Source organism: Hippoglossus stenolepis, chromosome 12 (genome assembly GCF_022539355.2).
Source record: "Hippoglossus stenolepis isolate QCI-W04-F060 chromosome 12, HSTE1.2, whole genome shotgun sequence".
NCBI lineage: Eukaryota > Metazoa > Chordata > Actinopteri > Pleuronectiformes > Pleuronectidae > Hippoglossus > Hippoglossus stenolepis.
Window position 1 is genome coordinate 10,175,722 of NC_061494.1, and position 21,502 is coordinate 10,197,223.

The following is a 21,502-nucleotide window of genomic DNA, read 5'->3' on the forward strand; positions in this document are numbered from 1 at the left end:
CACCAGTGAAAACATCACCAGGATTATTTTATATTCAATTTCTGCCAATAGATCCCTTTCACCTAAATCTTACACACTGAACCTTTAATGTACCATTTTCCTGACAGACAGACAGACAGACAGACAGATAGATAGATAGATAGATAGGTTGATTGATTGATTGATTGATTGATTGATTGATTGATTGATAACACACTAAACAAGATGTAAAAATATAAGATCAAAACAATACAAAACATAAAAACTATGTTTGGGAATGATTTATAAGTGTACATCATTGAATCAGGAAGTGTGCACAGATGCTTGACATATAATCGGCCCCTGTGTGTTTGTAATTGTGGCCCCTTCATGATCCCTGATTTAGAAAAACTCTAGATCCGCCACTGCCTCAAATCTCCAACCGTGACCTCTTGTTTATGCTCTCTGCTTGTCCATCACTTTGTCGCCACCCAGTGGAAAGAAGATGACACGACAGGAGTGGCAGTACAGTAGGGTACTAAACTATAGTACGTTCTCCTGACATGACCATTCATGGCTTTACTGGATTGTTCCAGCTTATTCCACACATAATTTTGTCCATACAAATAGTGTCACTCTTTTTTTTTCACAAATACTTCAATAAATAACTTTTTATGTTGACAGATATGGGCTGAATAATTTCAGCAGAATAACGGGCACCACACAAGATACAGCGAGGGGGGCGTTTGACTTTATGTCACTCTGTCCTCTGGAGGGACACAGTCATTGACTTGTAGCTTTTTATGTGGATGCCAGAAGAAGTCTTTATTTTAATTAGCCTTAAACACAGAGTGCTTACTGACACAAGAGTGAGCCAACACAATCAGGAGGAAAGGGTGCTGCTGAAAACACACACAAAAATCCTTTGCCAGTAGAGGAGGATGCTGGTTAGTCTGAAAAATAACAAGTGATACTTGACATTGAAAATAAATAAAAAAAGTACATATCATCAATTCAATTCTTGGGCCAGTTTTCCTTCATAAAACCTTATTAAATGGTAACAAAGGTGGAAGCTGACATCTAAATATTTATAAGTTATCGAGGAACACATGTAGTCACAATAGCCAAATATAAGTAAGATAGCAGCACACTGGAATATGCAAATATTATCCCCTTGGATTTTTTGGACTCACCCTAACCCTAACCCTCTCAATCTGCCAATAGAGAGAAATATATTACATCTCTAAAAAATGTATCGCTCCAATTAAACAGCATTTTTATACAACTTAATGGTCCCTGACTTTACAAGCAGATGATGTCCCTCAGATAAAAGGCGTCTGGGACATTATCACAGTTTTGCCCTTCAACTTAATGTCAGTCAAGTTTTAGTAAACCTTAGTTCAGTTCCGCTTTACTACACCTTAAGAAACCCATGTAAATATAAACTGTGCCATGAAGGTATAGTGCACATATATGAATAGTCCAGATGTCACATTCAAGTGGGAATGAGGGCATTCAGTTGATCAAGAGATCAACGGGAAAAGTCCAAATTTCAGGATGAACTCAGATTATTCCCACTTTACAAACCCTCTGATGTAATGTGACTTGTCATGTTCGAAATCGCCTTGTTGTCACTGGAGCATTTTAAATGAAGACACATTAGTTCATATCCTTTTCTGTATTGTTTCTGATAATTATCTTGTTTGTTGTTGCTGTGCCACTGTGCTTAACCATTGTCAGGACTAAGAATCATCAGACTGAGCTGTCCAGGTTTTTGAAAGTCCAGACTCAATGTGACCAACTATTTCTTATGGTCACTGTTGATGCTTTAACATTTTTTTAATGAAATCTACTCTGAAGATTGATCATACAGTATTTGTCTAATATTGTTTCCTTTCGGCCAAGTCTCTGGTATAGAAGAGATTTTAATATCAATGATACTTGGTTAAATAAAGGACTTTTTAAAAAATTGGTCCATTTGCTAATTGCCCAATGTATACCATAGAATAAATTCAAAGATTAGGTTCCAGTGCACGTCCCCATCACGTCCTGTTGTTTTAAGACCCTGCACACTGACCAGCAAACTGTCTCTCACTTTACTGTTTAAATGTTCTAATGCTCTAAACGTTTGTTGTTTCTGCTGTGCACTCAGTGAGATTGCTCAGAGCGTAACCCTGGAAACCATCGAGACATTAGCGTTTAACAACCAATGTCTCTGAAATGTAAGTATCTCCTGAAATAACTAAAATGATGATTATTGTTGACTGATGTTTTAATTTTTGCCCTGCAGCTCAATCCAGAACACAAGGAGCCTGATGCACATTGGCAGACAGACCTTTAACAATCTACCCAAGCTACATTACCTGTGAGAGACGAGCTGAATTTATATATCATTTTTAGATTTAAAAGGTGTAAATCTGTTTGTCAACACGTACCGCTATATTTCTCTTCTACAAACACAAAGAAAAGTTTCTCATTGTATTAAACACAGCTAAAGCAAATCATTTCTGTTTGGTTTTCATTGAAGGGGAAACAAACATGATTTCTGTGTCCCTTTAAGAGGAGCATATCAAACACTGGGATCACAGTTTACCCTGACATCACCGCTATCCATTCTCTTGAATCAGAGTTCATCTTGCAAGTAAATCTGTTGCCTAAGTCGCGACAAATACAAAATAAAAATCATGAACACCTCACATTGCATTCAACTGTCTGCTACTGCAGGGATATCTGTGACAACCTGCATCTACTGGAAATATCTCCAAACGCTTTCATTTGGTTTGACTAAAGAATACATTACAATGTAAGTGATTCCAGAGAAGCCTTTAAGAAAATAACTGTTTATTTTATTATGCACATTTATTTATAACCTTGTGACTGATTCCAGGAACCTGTATAACAAGGAGATCAGAGAAATACATGACTATGCCTTCAATGGGACAAAGATAGATAAACTGTATTTTCCCACATTTAATTTATTTTTCCAAAAATAAATGATTTCAGTCATGTGTCCTCTTGCATCATTAATGTTTCTTCCCCTCCCCTTCATTCTTTAGAGTGTTAAATAGCAACCGAAACCTCAGAGTGATCCGCAGAGACGCTTTCAAGGGAGCCACAGGCCCTGGAGTCTTGTAAGTTATATTCCTAAAACCTCTCGGGGGCCACTTAATGTGACATTTATTTACTTTGATTTATTTGAGACGGGAACGGAGAAGATGTTTGTCAAATTGACCGTACAAATCATAGACATTCTGTCAACTAAATGAGTGGATAAGGTCATTTTGACAGACTGTGCTGCACAATGCTCACAAACAGGCGTGTACACCCCCCTCTCCATGTGACTGCTCCAGCATCATGTTCTTGAGCGTGCACTCTGTTATTTCTCAGGGACGTTTCAGCGACACCTCTCACAAAGTTACCACCACAGGGGCTGGAGTCGGTCCTGGTGTTGTTGGCTCAGTCAGCGTACGCCTTGAAGAGTCTGCAACCTCTGCAGGGACTGAGGAGCCTGCGAGAGGCCCACCTCACCTACACCAGTCACTGCTGCGCTCTGCTGAGCTGGGATGCACAAAGGTGAATCACACTGAGCTGGGGGGAGCCAATCCCAGGTGACATCTGGCGAGAGGCGGTGGGGATTTTATTCAGATAATTTTCTATCCTGCTTATTTCGAAACATATCTACAACATGAGGACTACTATAGTATCCCACACACGTGTTTGCATGTCTGACATATTAAGAGTCTGCATTATTTCTTTCCATTGCTCCAGGGACTTTCCTCCCATCAAGTCCTGTGCCAACCCTTTCCTCGACGCCATCTTCACCAAGGCTTTCAGAAAGGACGTGTATCGGCTCATGAGTGCCATGGGCTGCTGCAACAAAAGCAAGGTGGACATCAATGAGTGATCATCTCCATCATCTCTAAGTGGTAATACAGTGGAAACAAAAGTATAAGAAGACAAGATACAGACATGCACTGACAAACATGCACATACACAACAATACAATAAAACACAGTAAAAGAGCTGTTCACTTGCATCAAGCTAAAAGTGCAATTTCTTTAAAAATAAAATACTAAATAGTCAAATTAAGGCAATTTAATCTCAGACCAGTTATTAATTAATGTCAAATTAAGATTCAGATTTTGGCCATGATCACTATGGCAAAGCTCAAACCAAACTCGACCACGTGGTGGCGGAGTTGCACAGATTTACTCTGCTGCATGGGTTTTGTTTTTCTCCTTAATGGTGTTTTGAAATTAAAAAAAAGAAGACTATAATTGTATGTCAGTAGGCTGCATGTTTGTGCGTAATGCTTTTTATAAGATTTGTGTCGTAGGGTTTCCTCTGTTTCAAAGATAGAACAAGAAGAAAAATACATCATTTAAGAAAGTTAAGACAATAAAAACACATAAAGTCAAGTGAAGCTGTTATTTTACTGCCGTGTTTTTGTGGATTCCTTTAGTCCTTCGCCGCATTCCTCGCTTTAAGTCCCGCCTCCTCCATGGGAAAGGTGGGCTTTAAACGTTTTTCCCTCCCTCCTCTCCCGCTGAAAGGGATCCTGGGTCAACAACTCTCCGCACAGAAGCCTCGACAGTGTGTGATGTTGGTTAGTGTTCAGGCTGCATCAAAGTTTTATCCGCTGGGAATTTAAAAGGACGTGGTGGACGTTTGGAGACGGTTGCGCGCCAGAGCGCAGCGGCGAGGCGAGATCAGCTCAGCTCGGGTCATGGCACAGAATCCAACTCAAGGCTGGTTTGGACTTTTTCTCTCTACGTCGACCATAGTGGCCATTCTCGCGTGGAGTCCTGCCTGCGGTCAGTTGTTTGTTTTTTGCTGGGGTTGAATATTTGTTATTTTGTGTGAGATTTTAAGTCTTTACGCGAGTTTCAGTAGCAGCAGGGAGAAGATCTCTGCAGCTGGAACAGATCACTGTGAATTTATATATGATTCATTGGCAGAAAGTCTTAAACATCTGAAAAACTAAATAAGTCCTGACGTGTATGTTACGGTAACTTCTTTGTAATGACAGTTATAAAATGTGATGTATTCACTTGCAGACAGCAGTGGTGACAAATGCTGAACATTTCACAATCATTCAGTGGATGGACTGTTTTTTATTTTGTGGCATAATCTCACTGATTTTCTTTTTGAATTAATTAGTCTATTCTTTTATGAATTGGTGAACCACAGAAAATGAATCCATCCTATTTGATAACAAGTTAAACATTTAAGTTATTTTTAAGTATGCATTTACTAGAAATCAACTAGTTCCATGTTCTCAAATGTAAGAATTAGTTTCTTCTCAGATGTTTATAATATTAACAAAAAAATTCATGGATAAATAAAATACAAATTCATTTAACAATAATATTCACTAACTTTGACCGAATAATTGACAAATGAAAATAACAAGTTTAAGGTCTAAATCTGATTGTAACTGGCCATACTCATGATCTTTGAATGCTACTTAGTATAGTTTCCTTAATTTTCAGTCATGAACTTAATATCCCTCCTCACTTTGGATGTGAAGTCTTTGATCCTCAGAAAGGCAACAAAAAAAGAAGCTAATCTGTTTGGACGTATTTGTGTAAAAAATCCCTTGAGGTTCTCTTTGGAGAAGTGATGATAACCTAGGTGCAAAAAATAATAAACCAAGGCACTCTTACTGTGGAAAAATTAAAAAGACTATTAGTGTGGCTAGTGTACCCACTTGATTCTTATACGATATTAATTTGATTATATTTTTTTAATAATATTTTAAAGGCGTATATGTTGTTTGTAATTCATCTATTTGTTTTGTATATTTTTTAAAGTTATTTTGTGATGTTTATTCTCTTTTACTTTGAAAGAACCCTTATTTTGTTCTCATTTATTCTTTTGATGCGATGTTGTTATTATAACAAAACCTAACGTCCTCCTCTACAAACAGCTCAGCATTCTAGGAACCGGGTTCACCGACCAATCAGGACCTCTGAGCCTGTTGTGATAGCAGGCAGAGTTTCAAGGTTGTATCTGAGCCCTGATCAGCTCCGACAGCTGCATTTCAAACCCACCATCCGCTCCATCCAGCTGTCAGAGGGCCACGAATCCAAGTTCAACTGCTCCATCAACATCCCTGACGCCCGGGTGGAGCCCACCATCTACTGGGTGAGGAACGGCCAGGACCTGGCAGCAAACGCTCAGGTGGTGATCAACGAGCTCCAGACTGTCACAGATGGGGTCACGACTCTCCTCTCCACTGTCAGGTACAAGAAGCCTGATGGTTACATTTTTAAAAAGTGCATGTATATGTAAGGCTGCGTTTATAGAATGATTGTGTCCTCATGTTCTGTGTTACAGCATCAACCATGTGCAGAGAACGGATGCTGGGGCGTATCGCTGCCGGCTGAGCATCGGCAACACGCTGGTGGAGTCTCAGCCAATCGTCGTGGAGGTGAATGGTAAGTTTTAACATGAGGAGACGCCATCGTTAGGAGCTTCTTCTTCTCCCTCATTCTTTCCTGATGCTTAACCGCCGCTGACATCTGTCCGCAGGTCTACCGACATTTATCCATCAACCCGAAGACAGGAACATAACAAGAGACACGCCTTTCACGCTGTCGTGTGAGGCAGTGGGACCCCCGGACCCCATTCAGATCCACTGGCTCCGTGATGGATTACATGTTGGTGACATTCATAACTCTTCCAGCAACTACTCTGTGTCAGGTGAGACACCAACAACCACCTTTCCTCATCTGTCTCACACAGGTTATCTCACTGTGTAGGAAAGTTTCTGTTTTCACAGTCGGTATTGTTGTCGAGCCCCTCTTACAACTTTATTCTTAGTTTGGATATCACATGCTATTCATAGTTGATGCAGTCCTAATTTCCTTTCTGCATTGTTCACTGCTTCCCTCTTGTTTCCCGTTCCTCCTGAGTTAGTGAGGACCTCTGTAGAAAGTAGTAATTTAATGATCAGAATGACACCGCTGTCTGTTTGCTTGTTGGTGGGTTTGCCCCCGTGCTGCTCCGGGCATTATGTTTTCAGGGTCGTCCATCCGTCCGTCCCATTCCAGTGAACACGATATCTCAAAGATGAACTGATTACATTTTGGTGGTCAAAGGTCTAAAGGACATGGTCACACGACCTCACATCCCTGTGAATGTGATATTTTCGGACTGCCGGCAGGGGATTTCATTACATCTGGATTATCCCCCTGATGTGGATCTACACCAAAATTTAACGTGTTCTTCCCTGACCTGTACCCCATCCTTCCACTTAGTTTCTTGATAATCTGTCCAGTAGTTTTTGATATAATCTTGCTTACAAATAAACAAAAGAACAGGTGAAATCATAACCTCCATGGCAGAGGTAAAAAAGAAGCGTTCCATTAAAGTCTCATGCATCTGTGAAACTTCTTTTTGATCAAACTTTCTATTTGTCGGAGGAAAACCCCTTTTTACTAGAGGAACTGTGTTGTATAAAATGTTGTAGTGGAAATGACTCAGTGCTGCAGCTTATTAACCAATTAAGTGCTTTCTCTTTGGTTCCTCCGTACTTGAATGCAGAGACTTTTATCAGCAGAGATTAAGCGACGTCTGGCTCTTTGATAGTGGTGACAAAGCACGGAGGTGGTCTTACTCAGCTCTGTCGGTGGTTTCTATTCTGCCTCGGCTCTGCTGCCTCAGCATCTGTACCCCGGTTACTGCAGTAGCATTTTTTCACTATTGTCAGGGAGGCCTCCTGCTTAACCGCTGAATGGTTAACAGAGGTCATTCACTTACAGTCACTGATTATTTCATGTGATACGTGGAAAAAAGCAAAGACGTGTTTGTTTGTTTGTTTGTTTGCAGGATTACACAATATCTACTGGACGGATTACATTGGAATTTGTAGGAAGGATTGGGTTAGGGACGAACACGTTACATTTCTGTGCAAATCCAGATTTTGTTCATTTCTCAAAGAATAATTCATGGATAAAAAAAATATCAGCATGTTTATGGGACTGATATTTATCAGTGAGTGCAATAACCCCTGTCAAAAGCTTTTTGTCTACTAGAATGAGTGGTTGGGTTTGGTCTGATTTAGAACCCCCTGGTCCCTCTTTCCTGGGGTCCCCAAAGTCACTTGAAACGCTCCTGAATATACTGCAAGAAAAAGTCAAGACTAGTTTTATAACATCAGTTCAGCTTGAATTTTTTTTTTTTATAATGTTATACTCTAAAGTGAACATGGCATTTTCTTGAAATTATATATCATTAACCTTTGAATAAGTTGAAGCAAAGTTACCTAAATGTTTCTTTTAAGTGAACTCCCCCTTCATGGCCTCTTCTTGAAAGCAAACATTTGTTATTAGAAGCATAACCCTCCTGCTCTCTGGGCTCTAACCCTTCATCTTCAGCCCGCCGCAGGCTACAAGCGCTGCTGCTGTAGTCCTTTAGTGGTGACACAGCCCAAAGCCAAGAGGGTAAAGGTTCAGAGCTGTGCTTTGGTCCTGCATGTGCAAGGACCTGGGCCTGGCGTGAAGATGGAAGGCTGCACAGTGAGCCTGTTCGGGGGTTGACCCCACGGACAAAGACCCCATTCACTGAACGGCCCACTGGCCAACAGGGAGGGGCCTGGACACAGAGGCTGGCATCCTGCAGGCTACCAGAGCTCTGAGCACCACCAAACATTGGCACAATAAAACCGTGTAAACCCACTCTGCTGCATACTCGTCTCATGCATACTATGAGTCCAGGGCCCTTTTATTTCGATTAAGGCTGGAAACCACAATATTATTAGTGCTTTTGTTGTGTTAAAGGACTGTTGGCTTTATTTAAGGATTCATGCATTTATCGTGCATATAGCTTCAAATCAGGATATTATGTGTTCACTAAAGAGTGTCTGTCTCTAAAGAAAGTTTGTCTCTGGAAGACAGAAGTGGAGGTGAACGCAGGTTTGGCACTTCACCATTGAAAATCCAAACAAAGAACACAGATGGAGAAAAAGGAAGACGTCGTAGGCTGAGTTGTAACGAGTAAACTGTGACTATATTTATTGGCCAAAAATATAAATGGAAATCTAACATAGACATGCCAGGCAGCTAAGTGAGCTGGAGCCCTCCCAAACCTGATAATTACAGGCTGCTGGATCTACGCTGCAGGACGTCCACATTATACATTTGGTTTTTTCCAGCTCATTCGCTACTCTGCATTTACTGAACCCCTCCATCGTTTGCATATGAGAGGCCGACCCATCTATTTTATTTTAATTTCATTTATTTTTCACTATCTGTCGTTGTTGTATTTTGTTGATATATACTTGCAAAGTATCGTTTAAGCAGAAATGGTAGAGCTTGAACTTTGTTATTTTCTCCTTTCCAAATAATATGTATAACTTCAAAAGAATTTGTGTCTTAAATGAGCCATGAGATTGAGACCACATCAGGAAGATTTCTTAAATAGATGAATGCAGCTCCGTGAGAAGTGGACTACTTGACCATATTTGAACACAACTCTGAGTGGGAAGTACTGATCTCATACGTATGGGCAGTGCGTTATGCTGCACAGTGTTGTTGGAAAAGCGTTCGCCAACACTGTGATGAAAACCCGTCACCACAGGAATCAATAATGCGTGGCACAACCACAAAAAGGAAACAACAAGCTATATGCAGCAATGGCTCAACCCAATTGGGGGAGGAGAGTTGTCCAAACTCCATTGTAATATATTACGAGAGTTTCGCTGCCAGTTTTTCCCCATGTGCCTTTGCTGTTTGTTCAAATTATATAAGAAAGGCAGCTTTCATTTGGAACGAGTGACAAACCTGCTCAGTTCCCACTGAGACCCAGCCATCTGTTTGCCTTGCTATTTGAAATGAGCTACTGTGTGTGGTCAGTGCATGTGCACAGTTTGGCGGATTTAGATTCGTCAGAACTTGAAAAATATATTCATGTTAATTTTACACCAACCAAATTCTTATAATTGATTCAAACTGATGAGTTTTCAGTAAGGCTCAAACTTTGTACAAACAGACGAATGTTCAGTGTCTGGAGTTAAAAGCGTACCCGACCAGAGGAAGGCAAACTAATGATACTAGTGGTATCAAACTTATGAGGATTTCTTATTCTGCAGAACGTAAGTAAAACATTCCAAGTCGGTTCCCGTCCTATCTCTCAGGCCGCGCTGTGTTTAGCTTTGTGGAAAGGTTTTTCCGAGACAGAGACACTAGAAAACAGAGCACAAAAGGGACATTATTCAGCAGCAGTCCTATCCTAACTGGGCAGATCTGTGGCCGCTGAAAGACGGGAATTGTGTGTCCACGGAAAGAGACGGCGCAAAAAAAGGATTGTTATGACGGTACATCACACACTGCAGAGGCTCAGTTTGAGCTCACTGTATATGAGGCTGTGCTGTGTGAGCTGTTGAGGTATAATGAAGAAATGAGTCATCCCATGTCTCGCTTTGCTGTTGCGGCTGACATAGCACTTTTTGAAACGAGTTAGTTATTGAGTTTGTACCAAATGCAGAGCCGCAGAAGATTGTGTCTTCCTGACTTTCCTGAAGGTTGATTTGCCAAAACATTTAGTGCTATCACGACCTTGAGAATTAGTTGTTCTGAATTGAAACAACATTGAAGGTCTACATTGTCCTCTCCGATGTGTCCATTGCAGGTGTGGACAAGTACACTCAGTTCAGCTGTGAAGCTTACAACGCGAAGGGCGTCACCACCTCCAGAGAAGCAAATATCCACATTAAAGGTAAAACCTTCTCCTCACGGGGCTTTTACACATCCCAAGCTGACCTCTCTATATTAATAAGGCTTTTCATGTTGCTTTGTAGAGCTTCCCAGTCCTGTGTATAATGTGACTGTGTTGGAAATCCGGTCCAATAAGTTGCTGTTGAGCTGGAGCCCTGGTCACGATGGTTACTCTCCGCTCACCAAATGCCACATCAGGGTAAGTCCAACATCTGCACAAGCAGCGCGGCCTTTTTTTTATTATGGTCTCCCACTGATCCTCGTGTTCTTTGCTTTGTCTAAAGGTTAAAGAGGTGAGTCGGCGGAAGGGGGAGGTGATGACCACCAGGTTCGTCAACGTCACAGTGCCGCCATTCCAGTCTGAAATCCCTGGGCTACAGGCTTTGACGCCGTACAACATGAGTGTGTCCTGCAGCAATGAGGTTGGAGTGTCTCCTGTCAGCATGTGGATCCAGAGCAACACCACAGAGGGAGGTGTGTTCAGGAACCATGGAACAATTAGCATTTTGACTATTGAGATACACAGGGGCGGATCCAGGGGTGGGGCCAGGGGGGTACTAAAATCTGATTGGCCCCTGAGGCTTCATCGATAATACAACGTTTTAGTTTGAAAAAAGCATTCTCTGTCCACCTGAGCGTTTGGGCTCCCTATCAGTTTTACTCCCCGACCATACTAACACCCCTGAAAACGTATATCACATGACCACTAATGTACTATAGGCATGCAGGTGATAAAAGCCTGATGAAGGCTGCATCATGACATAAAAGACTCAATCAGCAAGCGGCTGTTAAAGGAGTTTTCAACCTAAAATGGGACCAGCAGCGTTTCTAAACTTCTTCATTTAGTGACTCTGGAGTAGTGTGGACACCGGGCGTATCCGTAGCAGACTTGATACATTTCCAAATGAAAATGTAGTAGTGTGGATGTAGCCTGAAGTGCCCCTGTCCTGTCAGTAGTCTTTATAAAAAATATTTGCAGTTACAATAGATACACGGTTGAATCAGTGGGAAACGATCCATGATCGTTTTGCTCATGGTCACATCACTATCTATTCACTGTCAAGAATAATCTCCATGTTGTGCTCCTGCCTCCCTCTCATTACTGCTGAATCCTGTTTGGGTTTCAGAGAGCTGACACTATGTAATTAGTCCTACGAGTTTCCCAAGCAAAAAGTTCTTAGAGTAAGCCTCCCTGCAGTAGCAGCCTATAATAAGTGGAATTTACGGAAGTTGCACAACTACTTGCTCTGCTCCTGTTGGCAAGTCCCCCGCAGAAGAAAGTCGTATCCACTGAATCTCTTTTGTTTTCCTAAGGGGGACACATAGGAAATAGGAGTGGTCTCCCTGAGAAAACACAAAGTTCTTTCTGGGTGGAACAGCTTTCAATTTCCTTCCTCAAGTCATCACAGGGGATATTTTAGTTGAAAGATTTGATTCACTCTGCCAGGAAATAAATACATTCCAAACTGTAATCAAAGATTTCCAATTGAGGCCCAATTTTAGTTTCTCTTTTCCATTTTTGTTTTATTGGTTGGCATTCCTTTGAAGCCTTTGTTAAATCCACCCGTTTTGCATTTCTTGTCACATTCTCAGTGCCATCAGTTTATCCCCGAAACCTCACCATACAGCTGAACGAGTCGTGGCTGGTGATCAGGTGGAAGCCTCCGCCAGATGATAAGATAAATGGCATCCTGCGTGGTTACGATGTCATTCTCAGACACGGCATGCAAGAGAAAAAGGTGAGTCAGCAACAGATTTATGGAGCAGTCCCAATAACCCGAAGATTATGTACAAAATAAACATGCATACTTGCATACATATATACATACATACGTACATATATGTACAACTATACTACTCCAAACAGCAGTGTCAATTGCATTAGCAGCAACTGCATCTCTGATAAGGTTTTAAAAAGTAAACAATGAGTGAGATATACTCGTAAAGAGTAACACTGGATTACATAAAGTACGTACATTGTCGTCTGTGAATCCATTGTGCAAAAACTACTTAATAAGAGATAGTTACAGAATGGAAAGATATTCAATGTACAATTTTATGAAAACCATGCATGTGATAACTTAAAAGCAGTTGAAGATATTTTTTTAAAACTAGAAGGGCACTAGGAGTGCATATGTCTGCCATGGCCTAACAGTGCCTGTATGAAACCATATTTAAATTCACTAGATCAGGATTTTTATTTGGATCTGCACCAAATTACACATACTCAAAAAACAGGCATGTTAATGGGACTGATATTTGTTTCATCAAAATCCATGAATTATTCTCTGAGAAATCAAGGAAAATGTTGAAAAACGTCTTGTGTTGAAGTGTTAAAGAAAGTGGGGGGAACAAAATCCTGGATCCACCCCTGACCTGAATCCACACCAAAATGTAACAGGTTCTTTCCTGACCCATATCGCATCCTTCTACCAAGTGTCGTGATAATCTGCCCTGTAGTTTTTGCGTAATCCTGCTAATTGATAGACAAACAGACAAAAAAACACAGACAAAAACAGAACCTCCCTGGAGGAAGTAAAAAAAACAAGAGTGCAGGATGTTAATTATAGCATCTCATGTGCTGGATGTACTTGAGACTCAAAATGATGATGTTATGACAACAAATAGAAGGTCACAACTTCTAAACAACAACAGTCCTGCAGACAACAGTCCTGCAGTGGAGGTTAAAGTGTTAATTTTTTTGAAATCATCTTTTTGGAGGCTGTAGTGATGTTGTTGTTTGTGATGTTGTTTAACTATATTGTATTATACAGTGAGGTGTTTCTGTTCTTTATCCTGCCCTCGTTCTTATAAATACATACAAACAAACATGTTTAAAAAAACTTAAACTAGTTATATTGATTGATAGTGAACATTAGTATATTTCCCCTCATATCGTATATTTGGGGAAATAGGAAACAGTTGTTATATAGTTTTGTCAATGCTCATGTTCATGATTTTGTTTTTCGAGTTTTCTGTTTTGTCAGAGAATTGTTTTTTTTTTAACAGTTTTCACAACAATTACTAATGTATGACAAATATGAGAAGAATGAGTCTGGGAATACATGATCTTCTCTTTGTGCTGCCCACTGAACCAGAGGTCAACTTCCTTATTGTCTGTCAACGACACTTTTTCCACACGTTCCGAGAAGCAACAAGGTAGAGAAAGTAATTTACAAGAAGTGATCTTTAGTTTTTTTACAAACACTTTCTAAGTAACAACAAAGTTAAGTATTATAAAAAACTCTTGTTTCTGTGAAACGTCCGTGGCAATATTCCATGATGCTGCCCGTGCGTAGTGGTACCTCTGTGACTGCATCAGTGGTCTCCAATACAATAGAGCATTTCCCGTCCTTCCTGTCTATAGTAGTAGTCAAAGGAAGTTGATGGTGTGAAAACTGGCAACCCACGTTGTTTTTCGATCGGCACATGGGCTTGAGTCATTACAGAGTGAATAGAATACGAACACAAGAGTATCCCAAAGTGCCGTCCAGTCAGATGGTGATGTCATTATTGTACAAAGACTTAGTAATATCAGCAACGACTGGCAACTTGTTAAATCCTTAAATTCGTCTGCTCTTAAAAAATCCTTAAAGATTAAAAGTCAGAATAAAATAGAAGCATGAATTATTACTGTTATGTGGTGGTGCCATTATCGTTTTCTTGAATTTGAGGTTGATTCAAAATTTGTTTTAAATTTTTTATTGTGTTTGTTGGAAGAACCCACAACCACACGTTGCCCTTTGTTTGATAGCGCAGACGTGACATATCGTTAATCATGGGTTCAGCCTTCTCCGTCAGACGTGTCAGCAGATTAGTAAAGGAGAGGAAACCCAGATGTTACCGTGCACTGTTGTGAAATGCAGGACTGTGTCCGTCACATGCTCCCTCTCATTGCAGCACGTGAACGTACAGAGAGTTGGTCTCCTTCCCTTTTTTTTAATGTAGGTTTCATTATGTGTGAACATTCCCAGGTTACAGTTCACAGTTTCTGTGAGTTTCTAATTTGTTAAATCAGAAGGAGACATTAGCTTTAACATTTCCCCCTCAAATCTACTGAATAATCTCACAATATGTTTGTAAGATAAATCACATAAATCCACATCCTGAGGAGTTTAACAGCTACACAGCTAGGACAGATTGAACTGATGTCTATTGTTGTGTGTTGTTTCAGATCCACAGTGACACTACCACAGCCTTTGTACCTGTCCAGGAATTCAACACAACCTACAGTGTGGAGGTGGCAGCGTGCACGCAGGCAGGGAGCGGCATGGTCAGCCCACGAGTCTGGCTGTTTGTGCCAGAAGACAGTAAGCTGCTCTACTGATTTATCTCCTCATCTGGGAAATGTTAACTTCTTAAACGTGCCAACATTCTTCCGCTGATGTATTGTACTATTCTAGAATACCGCTCTGTACACAGATACAGCACCGATGGAGGCTTTATACTGTATTTGTAGCCACGCTACTATCGCTGTGGCTATAGGGATGGCAGTACGAGTTGCCCGGTCGGCTTATACTATGATGGATTGGCATGAAATTTGGTGCAGAGGCATACAACCACTGGACAGTAATTCTAATCTGTTGACATTTTAGATATGTAATCTTCAGTATTGGATTTTTGATATCCCATTTGTTGAATGCCGTTTATCTAAACTTATCTAAACTGATCAAGAATATGGTTTCTTCTTTCTGTCTCAGAATCATCCGTGCACCCATCGTCCAGCCCTGACACTGGGGTCCCAGACTCTGTGTACGTCGTGCTGGGAGTGGTGTGTGGCGTCTGTCTCCTGCTCATCGTCCTCTGGGGGGTTATCTGTGTACACAACAGGACTTCTGACTCTTGGTTTGGGTATGCTGACTTCAGTCTTCTGTGTAAACACAGTGTTGATTGAATGAATTTTACTAAGATTTGTTATTTGTGACCTATTTTTTCTGCACTCAGTAGGACTTAAGAAAACGAAGGCTTCTGGGTTCTGTTAATAAACTGCCTTTGTTTCCTCTTAATCGATCCTTGTCACCAGTAATAACTGTGCAGCTGGAGCAACATCCTACAACCACCTGTTCAATCTGTGGAATTCATTGTTATGAAGTGTGTGAGTCAGTGTTGCCTCTCAGGATACGGATAGGAATGTGTCACAGGCTGCTGCACAGATAGGAAAACAGTATCTGAACCCATTCAGGAAAGAAACAACTCAGAGGGCTGCCTCACTCTGACCAACTCTTAAATGCCAGACTGTGTGTTTGTGGGATTACAGAGCCATTAACACTTGAGTGAGAGGATTTACTCACTGTTCAACATTCCTTGTTTTCCCTGTCTCCCCCTGCAGGCAGGTGTTTGGAGGTGGAGAAAAGCCGCAGCCTGTCGTCCAGTACAAACCCCACAGATCCTACAATCGATCGGTCATAGAAGTCACACGTATGTTCTTGCATGTGAAGCTTCTTTCAGACATGCACTGTAGTCCAGACATTTTCCTGAAATCTCCTCTAAGATTAGAGATTTAAGAGCTTTTGTTGATAAGTGCCGACGCTGGTGTTGATGTACTGGAAACAAAGACTTGTGATCTCTGCTGCAGAATTTATACATCATGTCCTATATCCTGCTATTATTGTTGTTGTGAACGTATCGGACCTGGACATCTCCTGAGTTCATGTCTGAAAACAGTTTAACTGTGGAATAACATGTATGTAGACATTTATGTTACACTGTTTAAAGCCGATTTTTGAAATAACTTTTCTGCAGTTGCGAACCTTGGTGTTAGCGATGAACTCCAGGCCAAACTTCAGGACGTGATGGTCCTTAGGAACCTGCTCTCGATAGGGAAGATTCTTGGAGAGGGTGAGTGAACAGATTACTTTCCACGCTGTGATATCTAGATTAAAACCGAATATGACGCATACTTTGCAGAGTATCAATGGTTTGGTTTCATTTACCAGGTGAGTTTGGCTCGGTGGTGGAGGGACATTTGAAGCAACCAGACGGAACATCAGAAAAAGTAGCTGTGAAGACGATGAAACGTGAGCTGATACTCTTTGATCATCTCTAAACTTCAAACCAAGTAGACCTGTAAATATTTAACTTTCTCGTCTTTTTTCAAACAGTGGACAGCTTCTCTCACAGGGAGATTGAAGAGTTCCTGAATGAGGCGGCCTGCATGAAGGATTTCAACCATCCTAACGTCATCAAACTGCTCGGTAGGAGTGCTACTGCCGAACCCCACTACTCTGCTCTGTTCTCTGCTCTGTTCTCTGCTCTGTTTTCATTTACACAGCCCTACATTATCTGTGTTTACTCACTTCTCATCTGCAGGTGTTTGCTTGGAAGTTGGCTCAGGACATTTTCCCAAGCCCATGGTCATTCTGCCATTCATGAAATACGGAGATCTGCACAGCTTCCTGCTGCGCTCACGCCTGGGAGAGAGCCCAATGGCAAGATTTCAGCCAAACACTGAAATACATATGTTATACAATATCTTATCATTAGGCTATATAATGTTAACTTATATGTGTTTATTTCTTTACACAGTTCTTGCCCACGCAGACCCTCCTGAAGTTCATGGATGACATTGCTTCGGGTATGGAGTATCTCAGCGGACGCAACTTTCTACATCGTGACCTGGCGGCTCGCAACTGCATGTAGGTTGCAAATCCCAAAATTTTTTTGTATTGGCCCCGTTTTGATTAAAGGTGAAACTTCCCTGGGACAATTTACCTGATTTTATCTTGCTCCTTGTTTGTCTCTTAGGCTGCGTGATGACATGACAGTGTGTGTAGCAGACTTTGGTTTATCTAAGAAGATCTACAGTGGAGATTATTACAGGCAAGGCAGGATAGCCAAGATGCCTGTGAAATGGATCGCAGTGGAGAGTCTGGCAGACAGAGTCTTTACTGTAAAGAGTGATGTGGTAAGCACTTCCATCTGCTCCTGTCTGTTCTGTACTGTCAGTCTGAAGTCATCGTATAAAAATATGTGAATCTATCAGATTATCGTCTCCTCCTGTAACAAGAATCATTATAAAACTGTTCAGAGTCACTGAACTAAGAACTGATCCTTCATCTTCAATCTCTCTTTCAATCATTACATTCTTTTGTGCTAAGAGATTTCAAAACCGCTTTTAGTCTTGACATTCACTCAGAGCTGTCATCTGAATTTACTCAACACTAATTACTCAGCCTTCCTTTTAAAGGGCGTGGTAAAGATTCTGTTTTGACAGTTGTTCACACATAATTTATCCTTGTGTTGTATCACTAAAACTTTCACGTTCTTTCCCAGATTTTGCATTTTAGGACTCTTAATATTGTACAACAAGTTTCCTCAAAGTCATGTACTTGATATGTTTATTCTCACAACTTTGACATAAGAATAAAAACAGAGGCTGAACCCATGTCATAGTTCTCACCCATTTATAGTGGACTGCAAATAAAACAGAAGACCAACTTTCATAACACTTTCTGTAATTTTTAGTACATTTCCCTTCAGCACATTTTAAGGTGAAGTGAAATTAACACAGTTGGTGACAAGTGCTGAAAGTTTTCCACATGATGAAATATCAACTACAGTTAATATTCTGTGTGTTGCAGTGGGCTTTTGGCATCACCATGTGGGAGATCACTACACGAGGCATGACTCCCTACCCTGGCATCCCAAACCATGAGATATACGACTACCTTGTTGAAGGACACAGACCGAAACAACCAACAGACTGTTTAGATGAACTGTGAGTGTTGAGTCTTCAACATTACAAGTTGAATTTGCATTGGTTCAAATAGAATATAAAGGGAGAGTGGAACCTTATTTCCCCAAATGCAGGAATGGGGATGGAAATTGAAAATAAAATAAAAAAAATCGAATTTAATGTATTAACAGTTATAATGCAAGCATTTTACAGACACAAAATGTCTGTGGTTAAATTGCATGTATTGGTTTTGTACTTCATAATCCCCTGGAATGTTTTGCGCATGATCAGCTGATATACAGCAATAAAAGAGGCTAGTAAAACTCAAGCTATACTGATTCTAGTTTTTTTATGACTTTTATCCAGGCCAACAAACAAGGTTAGTCTAAAAAAATGTTTGCTCACCACTGCCATCTGCAGGGAAAGCACAGACATGACACAGCTTGCAAAGAAGTGTTCATAAGTTGACTTTGAACTGAAATGAATGCCTCCACACGTGATGGTTGGATTCAATGCATGTATTTAAAAAAGCATCAAGATGTATAAAATTAGTAATTCCCTTGATTTGCCTGCGTTTAGGTATGAGATCATGTACAGCTGCTGGAGGGCCGATCCACTGGACCGACCTTTCTTCCCCCAACTGCGGGAAATGTTGGAAAAGCTCACGGACAAGCTCCCAGAGTCTTTCAGCAGGGAGGATATCATCTATATTAACACCAGCTTTCCTGAAGAGGACCTCGATGGGGACACACATCCTGCAGAGCATCCCGTGTTCAGCTCGTCCCCTTCCTGCAGCCAATGGGCTGCAGAAAATTCAGTGGTCACCGTGGACATTCACGGGAGCGTGGAGGATGAGGAAGACGAGGGCGATGACCGCTACGTGGTGGTGATCTCTGATCCTTCCCTGAGATCTGCTGCAGCGGACACTCCTCTTCTGTCGAGTGATGCTTTAAATCGAGCAAACGGAGACACTGGGATTGACCACAGCTCAAGTGACACGTCTTTCCTGCTCTAACGTTCGGTACCCAGCAGATTAAAACTGTAATAAAACTGTCACCTTGCGGCCTCAGCACTAAAAATGTTGCCTCATTACACTTGGAGAGCCTCGACGTCTCCTGGTGTGGACTTTCTGTAGTGTTGTTATTTAAGCAGCTTCATGCTTTACGTGGATGACCTGTACGTCAGTGTTAAGAATGTTGTCTACGTGTTCTTGCACATGTTCCGATAAGCTTAAGATGCACTGAACTGTGAAATTGTTTACTGTGCTGAATTGTGTGTTGCTATGTAAATATAGAAATGTACAGAGCATTTATAAAGTGATCTTATACTATAAAAATATAAAAGACTAATTCCCTGACTCATTTGAAACTTGATGATTAAACTGGGATTTATTTTTGAGCTGTTGTGGTGGAAAAAGCTCCCAAGGAAGAGATACTTTAAGATATGTACTTTAATAATAATGTAAGTAGAAGTCTACAAATGTAGGCTTAAATTTTGGCATATAAACAAAAGTAGTCCTCTTCAAAAAAGCTTATTTCAGTATTCATGCACAAACTGAAATGTAATCTTGTTTTTGTCACCTCAGAAATGTTGGTAAAATATTAAAAGCAAGACCCATTTTAAATTCAAGAGCTGCAGAAACTGTTGTAAAGGCTTTGATTACGATGCACTTTGATTGTTGCAACAGTCTCAATTCATGCCTGAACATAAAAAAAACTGAAACGACCTCAGACTGTCCAAATATCAGCTGATCGACTCAATAATGCTCAGTAATATTACACCTGTTTTAGCCACTTAACATTGGCTCCCTGTTTGTTTTTGGATTGATTTTAAGATGTGATTGATTTCCTTTAAGGCACTTGGGATCCTCGGCCAGACGCCTTGTCAGTGTTCCGGAGACCAGGCTAAAAACTCAAAGGGACAGAGCCATTGCATTCAGGGTCCCTCTCTAGAATGGACGGAATTAGGCGGTCAGAGTCAGTGACATCTTTAACGTCCTCTTAAAACTACTTCTGCCTGATAGGTTTTCCTGATTTTATCTGAGGTGTGTTATTACTTTATTATTTTATCTATGCAAGCGCTGATAGAAGTATCTCAAACTACTAATACCAGAAAGCCTTCTTTGATTTTATCTGGGCTGTTTTTTTATCTTATTTTTGTCCTTTTTGTTGATTTTTTATCTTACTTATCATGAAGTTATTTGTAGTGTTATAGGTTAAGTTTATTATTATTTTATTAATATATATTGGAAAATAATTCAGATAGGTGTTAATAGCACCGATAACTGCTAATAAATGGAAATATTCAGGTGCTTACCTTAAACCTTAAAACTGGAGAATGTAGAGCTGAGTAGACGCCATTTATGTAACAGCACAGTCAGGAGCCGGAGGCATTATGTTTTCAGGTTGTCTGAGTCATTCTCGCTAACAATATATCTCAGGAACACATGAGGGAATTTCTTCCAACGTTCACTTGGACTGATATGATTTTGGTGGTTGAGAGTCAAAGGTCAAGATCACTGTGACCTCATGTTCTTGTGAATGTGATGTATCAGGGACAACCTGAATTCCATTACATCTACAGGGAATTTCATTAGAACTGGCACAAACATTTACTTGGACTCAAAGATGACCTGATTAGAATTTGGTGGTGAAACGTCAAGGTCACTGTGACCTCACAAAATAAACTTTTTTCCCCCGTCAAGGCTTTTTCTTAAGAACCCTTCAAATTTGGCACAAATGTTCAAGGTCACATTGGCCTTAAAAAACATGTTTTTCTCCTTTTGAACATAGAATCTCAAGTCTGCCGGAAATGAAAGATGAACTGATTAGATTTCAGTGGTCGGAGGTCACAGTAACAGTGTATGAATCTGGAAAAAAAATCTATGTTCACTGAAACAGCTGTACTTCTAGTTTTGTTGTGGATACAAAAGGAGCAGGAAGGTTGAAAGTGTAACTGAAGTCAGAATTATTCATATCGCATGTTGAAAACAACAGGGTCTGAGTCAATGTGCTTTACGAACGTGGCAAAGGAGGAACAATGGATATATGGATAAAAAGAAAGTGAAAACAGAGAATGGCCTCTATTTGACCTTTATGCCTGCATGGTAAAAACACATCTTATTATGGGCGAATGTAAGAGTCAGTGTGAT

The 21,502-nt window shown here is 40.6% G+C and overlaps 2 protein-coding genes across 2 annotated transcripts; both read left to right on the plus strand.

The window, feature by feature from the left end:
- The first annotated feature begins 463 nt into the window (after positions 1 to 463).
- LOC118119147 (lutropin-choriogonadotropic hormone receptor) lies at positions 464 to 3,862 on the plus strand. Its single transcript, XM_035172862.2, is given in 11 exon segments — positions 464 to 483; positions 2,111 to 2,164; positions 2,166 to 2,180; positions 2,249 to 2,323; positions 2,521 to 2,595; positions 2,683 to 2,734; positions 2,736 to 2,761; positions 2,846 to 2,914; positions 3,015 to 3,089; positions 3,346 to 3,531; positions 3,727 to 3,862. Coding segments are annotated over 11 exon segments (783 nt in total).
- A 629-nt stretch (positions 3,863 to 4,491) lies between these two features.
- On the plus strand, positions 4,492 to 20,076 carry mertka (c-mer proto-oncogene tyrosine kinase a). Its single transcript, XM_035173225.2, has 19 exons — positions 4,492 to 4,772; positions 5,888 to 6,203; positions 6,298 to 6,398; positions 6,493 to 6,663; positions 10,591 to 10,677; positions 10,760 to 10,875; positions 10,961 to 11,150; positions 12,270 to 12,415; positions 14,851 to 14,986; positions 15,377 to 15,527; positions 16,006 to 16,094; positions 16,419 to 16,514; positions 16,613 to 16,693; positions 16,778 to 16,870; positions 16,986 to 17,104; positions 17,202 to 17,311; positions 17,421 to 17,580; positions 18,257 to 18,393; positions 18,931 to 20,076. Exons 1-19 carry the CDS (start codon positions 4,685 to 4,687, stop codon positions 19,364 to 19,366), a joined length of 2,823 nt encoding a protein of 940 aa, XP_035029116.1. The 5' UTR covers positions 4,492 to 4,684; the 3' UTR covers positions 19,367 to 20,076.
- The last annotated feature ends 1,426 nt before the right edge of the window (positions 20,077 to 21,502 follow it).

Excerpts from the sequence above, each read along its gene's own strand:
- mertka (XM_035173225.2), top strand. The coding sequence starts at position 4,685 with ATGGCACAGAATCCAACTCAAGGCTGGTTTGGACTTTTTCTCTCTACG. Across the intron at positions 17,312-17,420 it reads CTGGCGGCTCGCAACTGCAT|GCTGCGTGATGACATGACAG; the intron begins GTAGGTTGCAAA and ends TTTGTCTCTTAG. Across the intron at positions 17,581-18,256 it reads TTACTGTAAAGAGTGATGTG|TGGGCTTTTGGCATCACCAT; the intron begins GTAAGCACTTCC and ends TGTGTGTTGCAG.